General features: G+C 45.0%; 2 protein-coding genes and 1 long non-coding RNA gene across 3 annotated transcripts; 2 read left to right on the forward strand and 1 right to left on the reverse strand.

Annotated features, from left to right (window-relative positions):
- The first annotated feature begins 284 nt into the window (after nucleotides 1-284).
- On the forward strand, nucleotides 285-1,517 carry LOC117193066. The gene is made up of 3 exons (XM_033397798.1): nucleotides 285-519; nucleotides 584-773; nucleotides 830-1,517. Exons 1-3 carry the CDS (start codon nucleotides 306-308, stop codon nucleotides 1,026-1,028), a joined length of 603 nt encoding a protein of 200 aa, XP_033253689.1. The 5' UTR covers nucleotides 285-305; the 3' UTR covers nucleotides 1,029-1,517.
- A 2,084-nt stretch (nucleotides 1,518-3,601) lies between these two features.
- On the forward strand, nucleotides 3,602-4,539 carry LOC117193069. Its single transcript, XM_033397801.1, has 2 exons — nucleotides 3,602-3,993; nucleotides 4,056-4,539. Exons 1-2 carry the CDS (start codon nucleotides 3,693-3,695, stop codon nucleotides 4,097-4,099), a joined length of 345 nt encoding a protein of 114 aa, XP_033253692.1. The 5' UTR covers nucleotides 3,602-3,692; the 3' UTR covers nucleotides 4,100-4,539.
- Nucleotides 4,540-9,640: 5,101 nt separating this feature from the next.
- LOC117193076 lies at nucleotides 9,641-9,866 on the reverse strand. The gene is made up of 2 exons (XR_004474503.1): nucleotides 9,835-9,866; nucleotides 9,641-9,707 (listed from the first exon to the last, which is right to left on the reverse strand). It is a non-coding gene; the product is annotated as an uncharacterized LOC117193076 (long non-coding RNA).
- Between the last annotated feature and the right edge of the window lie 2,439 nt (nucleotides 9,867-12,305).

The following is a 12,305-nucleotide window of genomic DNA, read 5'->3' on the forward strand; positions in this document are numbered from 1 at the left end:
TTGGAATGCGGCAATGGCGTCCAATGACATCTATTTGTAGCCTCTCTTCTCGTCGAACTTCGACTTCGAACCCGCTCTCCTTTCGACGAGGAAGTCTGACCTGGCTCTGACCCACTCTCTGATCCCAGGCCCTCTTTGCCGACTGTTAAAGAGAATTTCTCTTGCCTCTCGTCAGATGGTGTCTAATTTTCGGCGGACCCCCAAAAACCCTAGGCCTCCTCACAGCAGCTACAAACCTCACCGTACATCACCGTGTTCAGAGCCTGAACACAACCAGGAAGGCGGCGGCCTCCCTCTGCCCTAATATGCCACGTGATGGCGCAGGCGCTGAAACTGTCAGCTTTGTTACCATGGCTCCGGCACCAACGGAGGAGCAGAAGCTGCTGTATTCCAATGTTGGCGCCTCGCCGGGCAGCCAGCTCAGCTTAGAACAGCAGCCAACTGGTGGCGACGACTTTGGGATGAATAAGATTACCCTGACCTCAATGGACCCCGAGGAGGTTATGATTAATCTGAACGGTAGGTTGCCCTCTTTTTTTATTGATGATGCTTGCTCTAACAAATATTTGATCCTGCCCAATAGATCCACAGAAATCGATAGCCAGCGTGGACGAAATTAAGCAAGCGTCCAGTCCAGGCACCATGCTTCTCTTGTTTGTCGTTTTCATCACCTTCTTTGTGGGCGGATGCGTGGGCATTGTGTGTGTGAAAGCGAAGAACCGCCTGGATGGTCAAATGGACGACAGCCACCACAATAACTTTGGCAAGCCTATGTAAGTGGCACATTTCTCTTTAGCTGAGAGCTATTTTCACGTTAATTTATTTTCAGACAATTTAAAACCCAGAATACCGGCAAGGACATCAATCTGCTGATGGGCTCCAATCCCTATGTCACCACACAGAAAACGCCGAATTTGGATATTGAAAAGGATCGTAGTCATGAGTGCAAAAACTCCACAGAACATTTGGAAAAGGAGCTGCCCTGCAAGACGTCCACGCTGACGAAAGTGAAACGCACTTACATTTAATGTGGAAGCAGCAGCCGTAGCAGATCCCTCTGCAAAATTAGTCGAATTTCTCTATATATTCTATAACATATTTTCGTTGTTTATGTTGCTCTGTTAGTTGTACGAGTAGTAACCCCCCCACCACATCCCGCGAACGGAACAGACAACAGCTTCGGGGATGCGTTTGAAACGCGTCTCAAGAGTACGGCGCAGAAGCTGTTGCACCATTTTTTATATGTTAGCGTCACTAATATAATTTAATTGTATGTATTAATTGTTTAAGTTATCTCTACCGACGCACAAAAGTTACTGAATTCGTCGCCTTGATTCATATTCTCGATGGCCATTTTGTCATTCCTTGAGTTTTCTTGTGTCTGATTTTTAAATGGATAAGAACGTTTGATTAGCGCGCTTCTTTCTGATTGATTACCATCTAACTTATCATATAGTCTTATGTTAATATTATTTTTACGTTCGGTGAATAAAGACGCGCAGGTTAAACTAATAGCTTTTTGCTTTAACGAACTTAATGATGTGTGTTGCTTCGCATTGATATTTTTCTTATGAACTAATTTTACTTCAATAACTTTAAGGGCATCGCGTCCCAACAATACCGGCAATGGCAGCATGTTATCATCTACGATGTTTAATAAAACGATGTATTTCTTTGTGCAAAATTCAATATGGCACTTAAATTTCCCCCATATGGGAATTGGTTGTCCTCCTAGTCCATAGTATTTCCTAACTTCATTATAGGCTTCAACTATAGCCGACTTCGGTATCAAAGACTTATGAATAAAACTTACAGGGCTACCTGTATCAAATAGACTAAAAATACTGACGCCTCTTTGTTCACCAAACGGAAGTCATAAAGTGATTAACTGGACAGCCGCTAAATCGTCGTTGTTTTTTTCTCCTGGTCGCTCCTCATCTTGAACTGCAGCTACCCTAGTGGCCATCTTTCGTTTCGGGCACTGCGAATATAGGTGGCTGGTACTCCAACAGTTAAAACATGCCCCATCCGGTCTCTTTGGCTGACTGCATTCCTTCATAACGTGCCCAAATTGCCGACAGTTGTAGCAACGCATTGCGCCACCACCTTGCTGCTGCCCAACTGCCATACTCACATTTAGTTTTCCCTTTGTCATACCTTCGCTACGAATTGCTACGACGCCAGGAGCTCTTCTGACCTTATCATAGGTGACCATCTTGTCACGCAACTCGTTGAGTGTGCTGCAATATAGCATGGATGCTGCCATGCCCGTCTTGTCCTGCAGTCCCTCTACGATGAATTTGACCACATCGCTCGTGGCCATGTCTGCTTGCGACGCTATGCTGCACATTGCGACGAAATATTGCAATGCGCTTTCATTATTTGCAATTTTCCGTGCCTCCAGTCGCTTTCCAATGTCCCACGCTGTCACTTTCTGCTCAAAGACGTTGAGCAAATCTGCTCGCATCAATTGCCAAGTCAAAGGCGCCAGATGGTCGATGTTCGCCTTCGCCGATCCGCCTAGCAGCCGCTTCGCTAATATCCAGCATTTGGACTCGAATACACCATGGAAATTCATAATGTCCTCAAAGTTACTTATCCAATTGGTTACAGCCTGGTCGTCATCTCCAGAAAATGGACGCATCAACGCCTCAATGTGTGTCAAGTCGATGCAATCTCTCGGCGTTTCCAACTCCATAGCCTCTTTCTCCGTTTTCAATATGCTTAATTTGAGATCAGCTAAGCGCTTGCGAGAAACGGACAATTGTTCCAACTGCTGCAAACGGCGCGATTCTTCTTCGTATTCATCTGATCGCATGGTCAATTTCGAACAAGCGTTGTCTTGTCGCGGCATGAATGCTTCTCGAGCCTTCTGCACATTTTCACCATATTCTTCTGGCGCCGCTTTTACTGCGTGTTGTGCACTACGGTTGTCTCTATCTATCTCGCGCTCAACCGGGACTGCAAAAATGTCTGCCTGCATAGTCTCGTCTGCGTTTGGCGCCGTATTTCCTAGCTCATGCGTGTCTTCCATGATTTTTTGTACTGCTGTACGTAATTGGTGTATGTTGGCATCTTGATCAAAATATACGTTATGTCGCTACGCAATATGTCGCTAAGTTCACTTTTGGTTTTCGCTCTTATGTCTGCATTGTTCATCGCAGTTTTTTTTTTTTTTTGGGCAAACCCCACACCTGATATGTAAACTTTTAATAGCACGGTTGTATTATATGTTCTTCTTTCTTGATCGGCGTATTCGAATGAATGTGTGTTGGCATATCGATACTTGTCGAGGACAAGTATCGATATATCGAGTACATTGGTATTTCTTATAATACTATCGATGAGTAAATCTTAAACTAATATTCAAATCTTATAAACTAATATTCATATCTTACAATATTGAGCTTTATTTTTTTCAAAATAATTTATATGTTCCAAATAACCATGAGCCAGTCAATCCGGCATGATGGCCCAACAATCAGCCTACTAATCTGCCCATTTCTTACAGTATTTTAATTATTTTTAAATGTATAAGTTCGGGATGCTTTTTTTTTGTATTCGCTATGTTAATACTTGTATAAGCGGTTTTCAATTATAGATTGATTCGTTTGTGGAGGATTCCTGACAGTGACATTGCACAAGGCTTTGCTTGCAAACGGACCAAGTCGGCATCTTTGGCTTACAATGTGATGGCACCTGCTGCAAAGGAAACACTGAGGAGTGAGGTTAAAAAGAGCGTGTGCCCAGCTGGAAAAACCATGTTTTCGATCATCATCGACGAGTCTACGAATGTGACATGTACTAAGGTACTAGCGTGCGCTGTAATGTTCGTCGACACGGATGTTCAAACTAAGTACTTATTTTCGATTGATTTGGATGGCGAGAAAGCAAAGGACTTATTCCAAGCTTTGGATATGGGACTTCAGGAATTTGGGTTCAGCATGGAGAACATTATAGGATTTACAGCTGACACCACAAATGTCATGTTTGGTGAGCATAACAGCATAGTTTCCAAGATTAAAAATGCAAATGATTCGGTTCTTTTTGTAAAGTGTGTTTGCCACTCAGTAGCACTCGCTTCAACTTATGCTTGTAAAATGCTACCAAGAAGTCTAGAGCAAACGATTAAGGATACATTCAATTACTTTTCTAAGAGCTCAAAGCGGCACAGAAAATTAAAGGCATTTCAAAAATTTCTAAATTCTCCGGAGCATCAAATACTCAATCAATCATTATGAAATTCGCTGGTTGTCTCTGCATTCTTGTATTGCACGTATGATTGAGCAGTGGGATGCACTTGTTCTTTTTTTTGAGTACGAATTGGGCATAGAAAAAAATTTACCTGCAGAATACACTCTCTCAAATTTAAAAAGCGTTTCAGTCTAATTATATTTCTACTTTCTAGACTATATTTTGCCTATAATAAATAGATTTAATATCATTTTTCAGTCTAGCAAAGCTGTAACACACATAATATATAAAAATATGTCTGAAACTTATAAGTTAATATTAAGCTGTTATTTGAATTTACTAGATCCAAGCAATGTTAATTTCGTAGAATTCCAAAAAATGAATTTGGGCATTAATGTAAGCCTCGAAGTGTCAAAATTAGAAAGAAATGAAAAATATGCTTTTTTCCAAAGAGCGCAGTCTTTTTTGATCGAGTTGAGTATACAATTAAAGAAAAGGTTGCCTTTTAACGAGAAGGATTTTAAACTTCTCTCATTCTTAAACCCTGAAGACATAGTCAATGGCCAATTTGCATGACCTGTATAAAAGTTTCCTCAACTTATTAAAGATCCGCAGGGAATCGAATGTGCTCTTTTTAGTTTATTAAAAACACACTAAAGTCCTGGCCATTTCTGGTATACATTGGGACAAATTAACCATTTCAACAATGAATTAAAATATGAAAAAATTTCAAAATTTGCACAAGTACTGCTTATATTGCCAGTTTGGAATGCATCATGTGAAAGAATTTTCTCCGAAGTGAACTTAATAAAAACAAATACAAGAAATATATTTAAGAATATAAATGTTTCAAATCTTTTATATGTGAGACAAGGTCTAAGGAAGAACAACGGTTGCGAGAATTTTGAACCGAACACTGAAATGCTGTTAAAAAATCCCAGCGACATCGTTAGTGACGATTGTGATGTTAGTGATTAGTATATTATTAAGACTTTATTATTATTAATAAGTCTTATTAAGACTTAAGATTATTAAATGAAATGAATTAAACAAGTATTTCGAATAGGCCAATCAAGTAGGCAATAGATTCACCAATCGTATAATGTTCCAGTCCCACCTGAACGATAGGTGGCCAGGGCTGAGGGCGACGCGCCATCTAGCGGAAGTCCAGGGAGGCTCGATGGTGTATGGGGACATCGGGGGGAGCTGGAGCCGTTACTGGGGATATAAGGAAGAGAATAGGATTAGTTATATGTATTAGTAAGGGAAAAAGGGATAAATAGGAGTGAAAATATTAGAAAACGTGGATTGGATTATGGAAATCGGGGAGCGTGGACGGAGTAACGTCGAAATTTGAAATTTTGTGCTTAAAACAGAAAGTTTGAAGTGAGTACAGAAAAGGCGGGCGATAAAATAGGTTGTAATGCAGAAAATTTTACTAACAGCCGGCAAGGAATATAGCCACCAGAACCGGGCCAGAAGGTTTCCTGGAGAGGGACACTGGAGTTCGAGAAAGTCGACTGCAGAGAAGAAGACTGCCCAACGGAATCTGAGTGAGTTCGTTCCAGTTGCGCGTGTGTGAGCCAAGTAGCGCGGGACATGTGAAGGGGGAGGGTGAAAGAGGACGATTTAGCTGCCAGGGCAATTCTAGCCACACCGCACGATCGTTGCATCGCCTTCCAGTGCGTGCCACACATTTAGTCTCATTCACCAAGTAAAAACCCCGAAACCCTATTCACACACACAAACACGCGCACACGTATACACGGACCTATATAAATTTAGGGCTGACCGGCCACGGCCAGCGATCGCCCACGTCGTTTGAACTTAAAGAAAAAAAACATAATCCGCACTCCAAACACCGTTCCACATTAAATGTTATTTTGTTCCGTGTGTTGTCCTTTATTTAGTAATTAGTATTAGCTTAAACCGTTTAACGTAAAATCTTGGCCATTGAAAAAAAATATGTAAAAACACCAACACCTTTCACGAACCTAAATCTGCGATCAGCTGTTCAGTGCCAGAAGATTAACCCTTAGTGGGTGACGCGGGGGTCCCATCAGTCCACCGTATTTGGTCGAGCGATTTGTGGAAAAATACTGTTTATTGTTTATGTCCCGGGGACCATTAACAAGAGCTCTTGGTAGGTTAAGTCTCCGTAGGGGCTCGAGTTAAATTGACTCCCGTAAAACTGGATCCACTCATCTACACATATTCCATTACGTATGGGTGAGGGTATCCCTGTTGGTTGAACGAAATTTCAGCAGTTATTTCCTTGTTTGCCTTTGTGTCGAACGTTTTGGTGTTTCTTAGTGGTTAGTGATAATTTTGAGTATAGCTATTTATTAATGAGAAAGATGAAATCGTCAATTTACGATTATTAAAGCTTGGATATATATTGAAGCATGATGCATTAAATTTAAAATAGAGGGAGGACGCGTGGCGTAAGCCATGGATTAGGCCAGCCGTCACCGTTCCAGCAGAGGGTGGCCAAAATGAACGTTGTGTTTGGTCACAGGTAGGGCGGGCGCGCGAAGTGATAACACCCAAGCTTGACCCACTTGATAGCCGTCTGTTTATGATTTTCTTTGTTGTTGTTAGGTTGTTGTCAGTTTTGATGTCCCGAGAAGTAGTATGTCTCCTTTTTTGTCTACATTTGGCGGGCAAGGGGAACTACCCAGCCCTGGGGTCGACAGCTAGCCGGCATTGCCCTCTGGGAAACAAGCCAAGTGTAACAAATGGCGCCCAATGGTTTTCGAATTCGCATGCATCTGGACTGACGCAGGTTCGGGTGGTATTACAAGAAATGTCAATGTTGATGCTAGGGATGGATAGACGGAGTTAGTTAACGGATATATAAAATTTGTGATAGGGACTTACGAATTACAGTTGAACATTTTGTCGCTATTCGATGTCGCAAGTGAACGTAAGTCACTGCCGTTCAACAAAAAAATGGACAGGGAGTTTGCGACGGACACATTGCCTGGTGGACTGTGATATCGAATAAATCTGTGATGGAATGTGATATTGGAATAAGTTAGAGTAAGTCATGTAGGTAAATGTTCATTGTAGTTTTGCTCATGCACCGTGAGGCTTTTCGTTTATCGGCCATCGCTTAGAGCGATGACTAGAGTAGATGACAGGCCACACAAAGGTGGTGTTCGTAATTGTAGGATATCCGTAGGGCGACTGTCAAGTGGAGCGCAGAAACTGGAGCGGTTGCTGGTCCCGGCTAGTCACGTGTCCCCCTCTTAATGAATCTTGTAAGAAGAAGAAGAACTGTTAGGAATTTTTGTTGTTAGGTTTTGTGTTGTGTTGAACGTGTTTGAAGTTTGAGTGTCTTAGGTGTCGATCGAATATACATGTATGTTATTATTTATTTATTCAAATATTTAATTGCATATATCTCGTTAACGGCGCTAGTTGGCGCAATATTTATATCGGTATTTATTTATTTATTTATCGGAGTATTTATTGGTCCGAAGCGTGGTGTTATTTATTCTTACTAGTTATTTCTTTGGGTATTTATTTCTTTATTTATATATATTATCTTAGTTTAGGAGTTTCCCTTTTTTTTTTTTTGTAATATTGGTGTTGCTCGGTGCAGATGCCACAAGAAGGGGGTAGTAGACAGTATCATACGCGATCAAGCATAAACAAAACAGTGGACCAGATAGGAGAAGTGTCAGGGGCGATGTTTGATCAAGATCGGGAGGAACTTGGAGCTGTGGGTGGGTTGCCAAGAACACCGGTCCAGGCCAGGTCAGAAGAATGGCCAATGTCCGATCCTACACCCACGCTTGCTTCCGAACTGGCATCAGCAGTCAACGTTGGCTCAGGCTCATGCGACACACAGGGCAGCGAACACTGACTCGATTAGTCGGGTGTTGCAGGAGGAGTTGCGTAAGGGGTTTATCGAGATGATGCACCAACTCAACGAGGTACTCCAGCCGGTTAGACAGCTGCAGCAGCAGAAGGAACCGCAGCGGGAGAAGGTTCACCACGAGCAGGAGTATCGAGGAGCAATCCCGAAAAGGAAGCCGTCTAGCACGACTGATGCGCCGATTCCGCCACCAAAACCATTTTTGGCTCGCTCGGGGCGAGGTGGTATTGGTCCGGAACCGTCTTCAGGAGTAGGACCGATCGCATCCAGTGAGCAGCATCAACGGGGTGGGCATCAAGCGCGAAATTGGCGAAACCCGATAGCACTCAGACACTCGGGTCAGGGTCGTGGCGAGGGTAGGAGAGCTGGTGGGATTCCTCGAGAAGATCCGAATCCAAATCCCCCGGGTTATAGACCTTGGCCACGGTGGGGCCGAGTCGAAAAATGGGACGTGACGTTCGACGGAGACAGCAACAAAATGACAGTCGAGGATTTTGTGTTCCGAATTGAATTCCTACAAGCCCAATGCCGCTGTCCGTGGGATGAAGTTCTAAAGGGATTTCATCACCTGGTTAAAGGAAACGCGCGGGAATGGTACTGGCAGTACATCCGTGATCATGGCGGTGGTGTTTGGCAGGAACTAAGGGGCGACTTAATTGCTCGTTTCCGAGGCACGGCGTCCGAGTTCGACCGCATGAGAGAACTGCGAAAAAAAAAATGCAGCGGTCAAACGAGAGTGTGGAAGACTTTTTCCATGTCATGAGAAAGCTCGCGTCGAGGTTGGAGATGCCACCACCTGAAAAGGAGATGGTAAAAATCGTCAAAAAGGCACTCACAGATGAGATAGCGAGTTTCGTCTACGGCTTACGGGTTTATTCCTTAGACCAACTGCGGGATGAGTGCGTGGAAATAGAGGCACATCTGAAGAGGAAGGCTCGATCCTCGTGGTCGCGGGCCGAATGCGAACGTCAGCGAGGTCGCGCAGGATCGGTCGATTGGCGATGAAGAGGCAGAGGTCATTGAGGAAGCGCAAGTGACACAGCGTGTTCCACAGAAGTTGATTTGCTGGAACTGCGGGCAGACCGATCATGGCTTTAGGGACTGTATGGCATCGGAGAGGCGAATTTTCTGCTACCGGTGTGGAAAGCCCGATGCATATTGTCCAACCTGTCCGAATTGCGCGGGAAACATGAAGAGGGGTGCGATCCAAGCAGGCGAATCACGCTCACAGAAGGGGCCTGCGCAGAGAAAGTAGAAGAAAATAAAAATGAATTAGATAGACGTAAATTGCATGCTAGGTTAAGGAACTTATCATATGAAGAGCGCTTAAGAAATTATTTAGAAACCAGAAATAGAATATTTTCTGAGCTACAAGTGGATGGTATGCGAGCACTGTCGGTGCGGGTGAGAAAGGCGAGATCCCGTTTTAAGCAAAGGCGAGCTATGAGGAGGCAGGTGATTGCTTCAGTAAAGCGTTGGTGCAAGAAAGACCCGAGAGTTTTCGCAGAAATCTCTATAATGGGCAAGTCCGTGCGAGGCCTGTTGGATTCAGGCGCTACACACAGCATGCTAGGGTGTAATGGTCAGGAATTCCTGGAGAAGCTGGGCGTGGAGGCTCGTCGATATTCTTCTATAGTGAAGGTAGCGAATGGGAAGATCGCGCAATCGTTGGCCGAGTAGAATTACCGGTGAAATACAAGGGAGAGGTAAAAAGATTAACGTTTTTCGTATGCCCTTTCTTAGAACAGGAAATTTACTTGGGGGTAGACTTTTGGCGGGTATTCTCATTGGCTCCTGAGGTGATGGAGAAGGTCCAGTAGGGGCATCTCACAGATTAGTGGAAGAAGTGCTGGCTGATCAAGTCGCTCACTATGTGGAAGGCCCGGAGAAGGAGATAGTGCAGGAAGAATGGGAGTTGTCAGAAGAGCAAAGGGCAGCCTTGGGTCAGGTGAAGGCAGAGTTTCTGACTTTCGAAGCCGTAGGCCTGGGAGGACGTCGAGAGAGACTCACAAAATTCAGTTGGTGGAGAAGGCGAGCCTGTGAAGGATCGACATTACCCGCTGTCGCCAGCGATGCGGGAAGTGGTGTGTGGTGAGGTGGACAAAATGTTGGCTTTGGGAGTCATCGAGTACAGTGATAGTCCGTGGAGCAACCGTACCACCGTGATGCGAAGGCCGGGCAAAAATCGTTTCTGTCTCGATGCCCGAAAGCTCAACAAAGTAACCATCAAGGACGCTAACCCACTTCCTAGCATCGAGGGGATTTTGTCGCGTCTCGATCAGACGATATATATCTCCAGCGTCGACTTAAAATTCGCTTTTTGGCAAATCGAGCTGGACGAGCAGAGTCGACCATATACGGCGTTCACGGTGCCGGGACGGCCTCTGTACCAGTTCCGTATGATGCCCTTTGGCCTCTGCAACGCCGCACAACGCCTATGTAGACTGGTCGATAAGGTGATTCCTGTTGAGATGCGTTCAAACGTCTATGCGTATCTCGACGACTTGCTGATTATAGCTGAGGACTTCCAAACGCACGTGAAGATTCTGCGACAGGTTGCCGAGCGTCTACGAGAAGCAAATTTAACGATAGGGCTGAGCAAATCTCATTTTTGCTATAAAAACATTAAATACCTGGGATTTATAGTGGGAGGAGGAGCGCTGAAGATTGATCCGGATCGTGTGTCGGCCATTTTGCGCATTCCCGAGCCGCGATCTGTTCGAGAATTGCGTAGTTTCCTGGGAACTGCGGGCTGGTACCGGCGCTTTATGAAAAACTATGCTGAGATGGCCGGTCCGCTCACAGACGCCCTGAAAAAGTCGGGAAATGGAAAGTTTAAATTGACGGAGGAGGCAAAACGAGCCATGGGGGAGCTAAAAGCTGCACTCACCTCGGCACCAGTCCTGGTACACGCGGATTTCAAGCGGCACTTCTACATACAGTGCGACGCCTCACATTATGGAGTAGGAGCCGTACTCTTCCAAAGGGATGACGAGCAGAGCGAGAGGCCCATAGCGTTTTTCTCTGCCAAACTGAATTGCCACCAAAAAAACTACTCGGTGACAGAGAAAGAGTGTCTGGCAGCCCTCATGGCGATCCTTAAGTTCCGTCCGTACGTAGAGCTTATGCCGTTTACAGTCATAACTGACCACGCCAGTCTCAAATGGCTCATGACCATGAAGAACCTGGATGGTCGCTTAGCTCGTTGGTCCCTTCAACTGCAGGCCTTTGATTTCGGCATAGAACACCGGAAAGGAGCGGACAATGTAGTGGCAGATACATTGTCACGCAGTATTGAAGAGCTGGAATTGGATCCGAGTAGTATCCTGGGTTTTGAAACGGTGGAGTTTGAATCTGGAGAATATCAGGAGTTAAGGAAGGAAATAACAGAGAACCAAGACCGCTTACCTGATCTCCAGATTGTTGACGGCATGATATTCAAGCGCATGCGCTTTGAACGATTGGATGATCAACTGGAGGGCGCCGTCTGGAAATTGTGGGTTCCGAGTTCGCTGACGGCCGCGTTGATAGACAAAGCACATTCGGAAGAGAAGACAGCGCACGGAGGAATCGCGGAAACCTTGCACTTATTGCGTAGGCAGTTTTACTGGCCGAACATGGCGATAGAGGTGCGGGATTATATCCGACGGTGCACCGTGTGCAAGGAGTCGAAAGCGCCGAATTATCGGATGCAGGTCGGGATGGGGCAAGAAGTGGTCACTGAGCGCCCGTTCCAAAAACTTTATATTGATTTTTTGGGCAAATATCCGCGGTCAAAGAACGGTCAGGCGTGGATATTTATTGTAGTTGACCAGTTCTCTAAGTTCACATTCCTAAAGACCATGACCAAGGCCACAGCAAAGTAAGTTGTAAGATTCCTCGTTCACGAGGTGTTTTACAAGTTTGGAGTGCCGGAGATGATTCACTCGGACAATGGGGCTCAGTTCGTCTCGAAAACTTTTAAGGAGATGACCGATGCATTCGGAGTCACTCATATGAGGAGGCCAGTGTATTCTCCGCAGAGTAACGCAGCCGAACGCGTGAATCGCACAGTACTCAGCGCGATTCGGGCGTATCTGGAAGACGATCACCGGGACTGGGATGTGCATCTGCCGGAGATAGAACTGGCTATTAGGAACTCGGTTCACGAGGCAACAGGCGTAACACCATTCTTTGCAGTCTTCGGGCAGCAAATGTATTTGCATGGGTCATGCTACAAGCTGGCAAA

This window comes from Drosophila miranda (genome assembly GCF_003369915.1).
Source record: "Drosophila miranda strain MSH22 chromosome Y unlocalized genomic scaffold, D.miranda_PacBio2.1 Contig_Y2_pilon, whole genome shotgun sequence".
NCBI lineage: Eukaryota > Metazoa > Arthropoda > Insecta > Diptera > Drosophilidae > Drosophila > Drosophila miranda.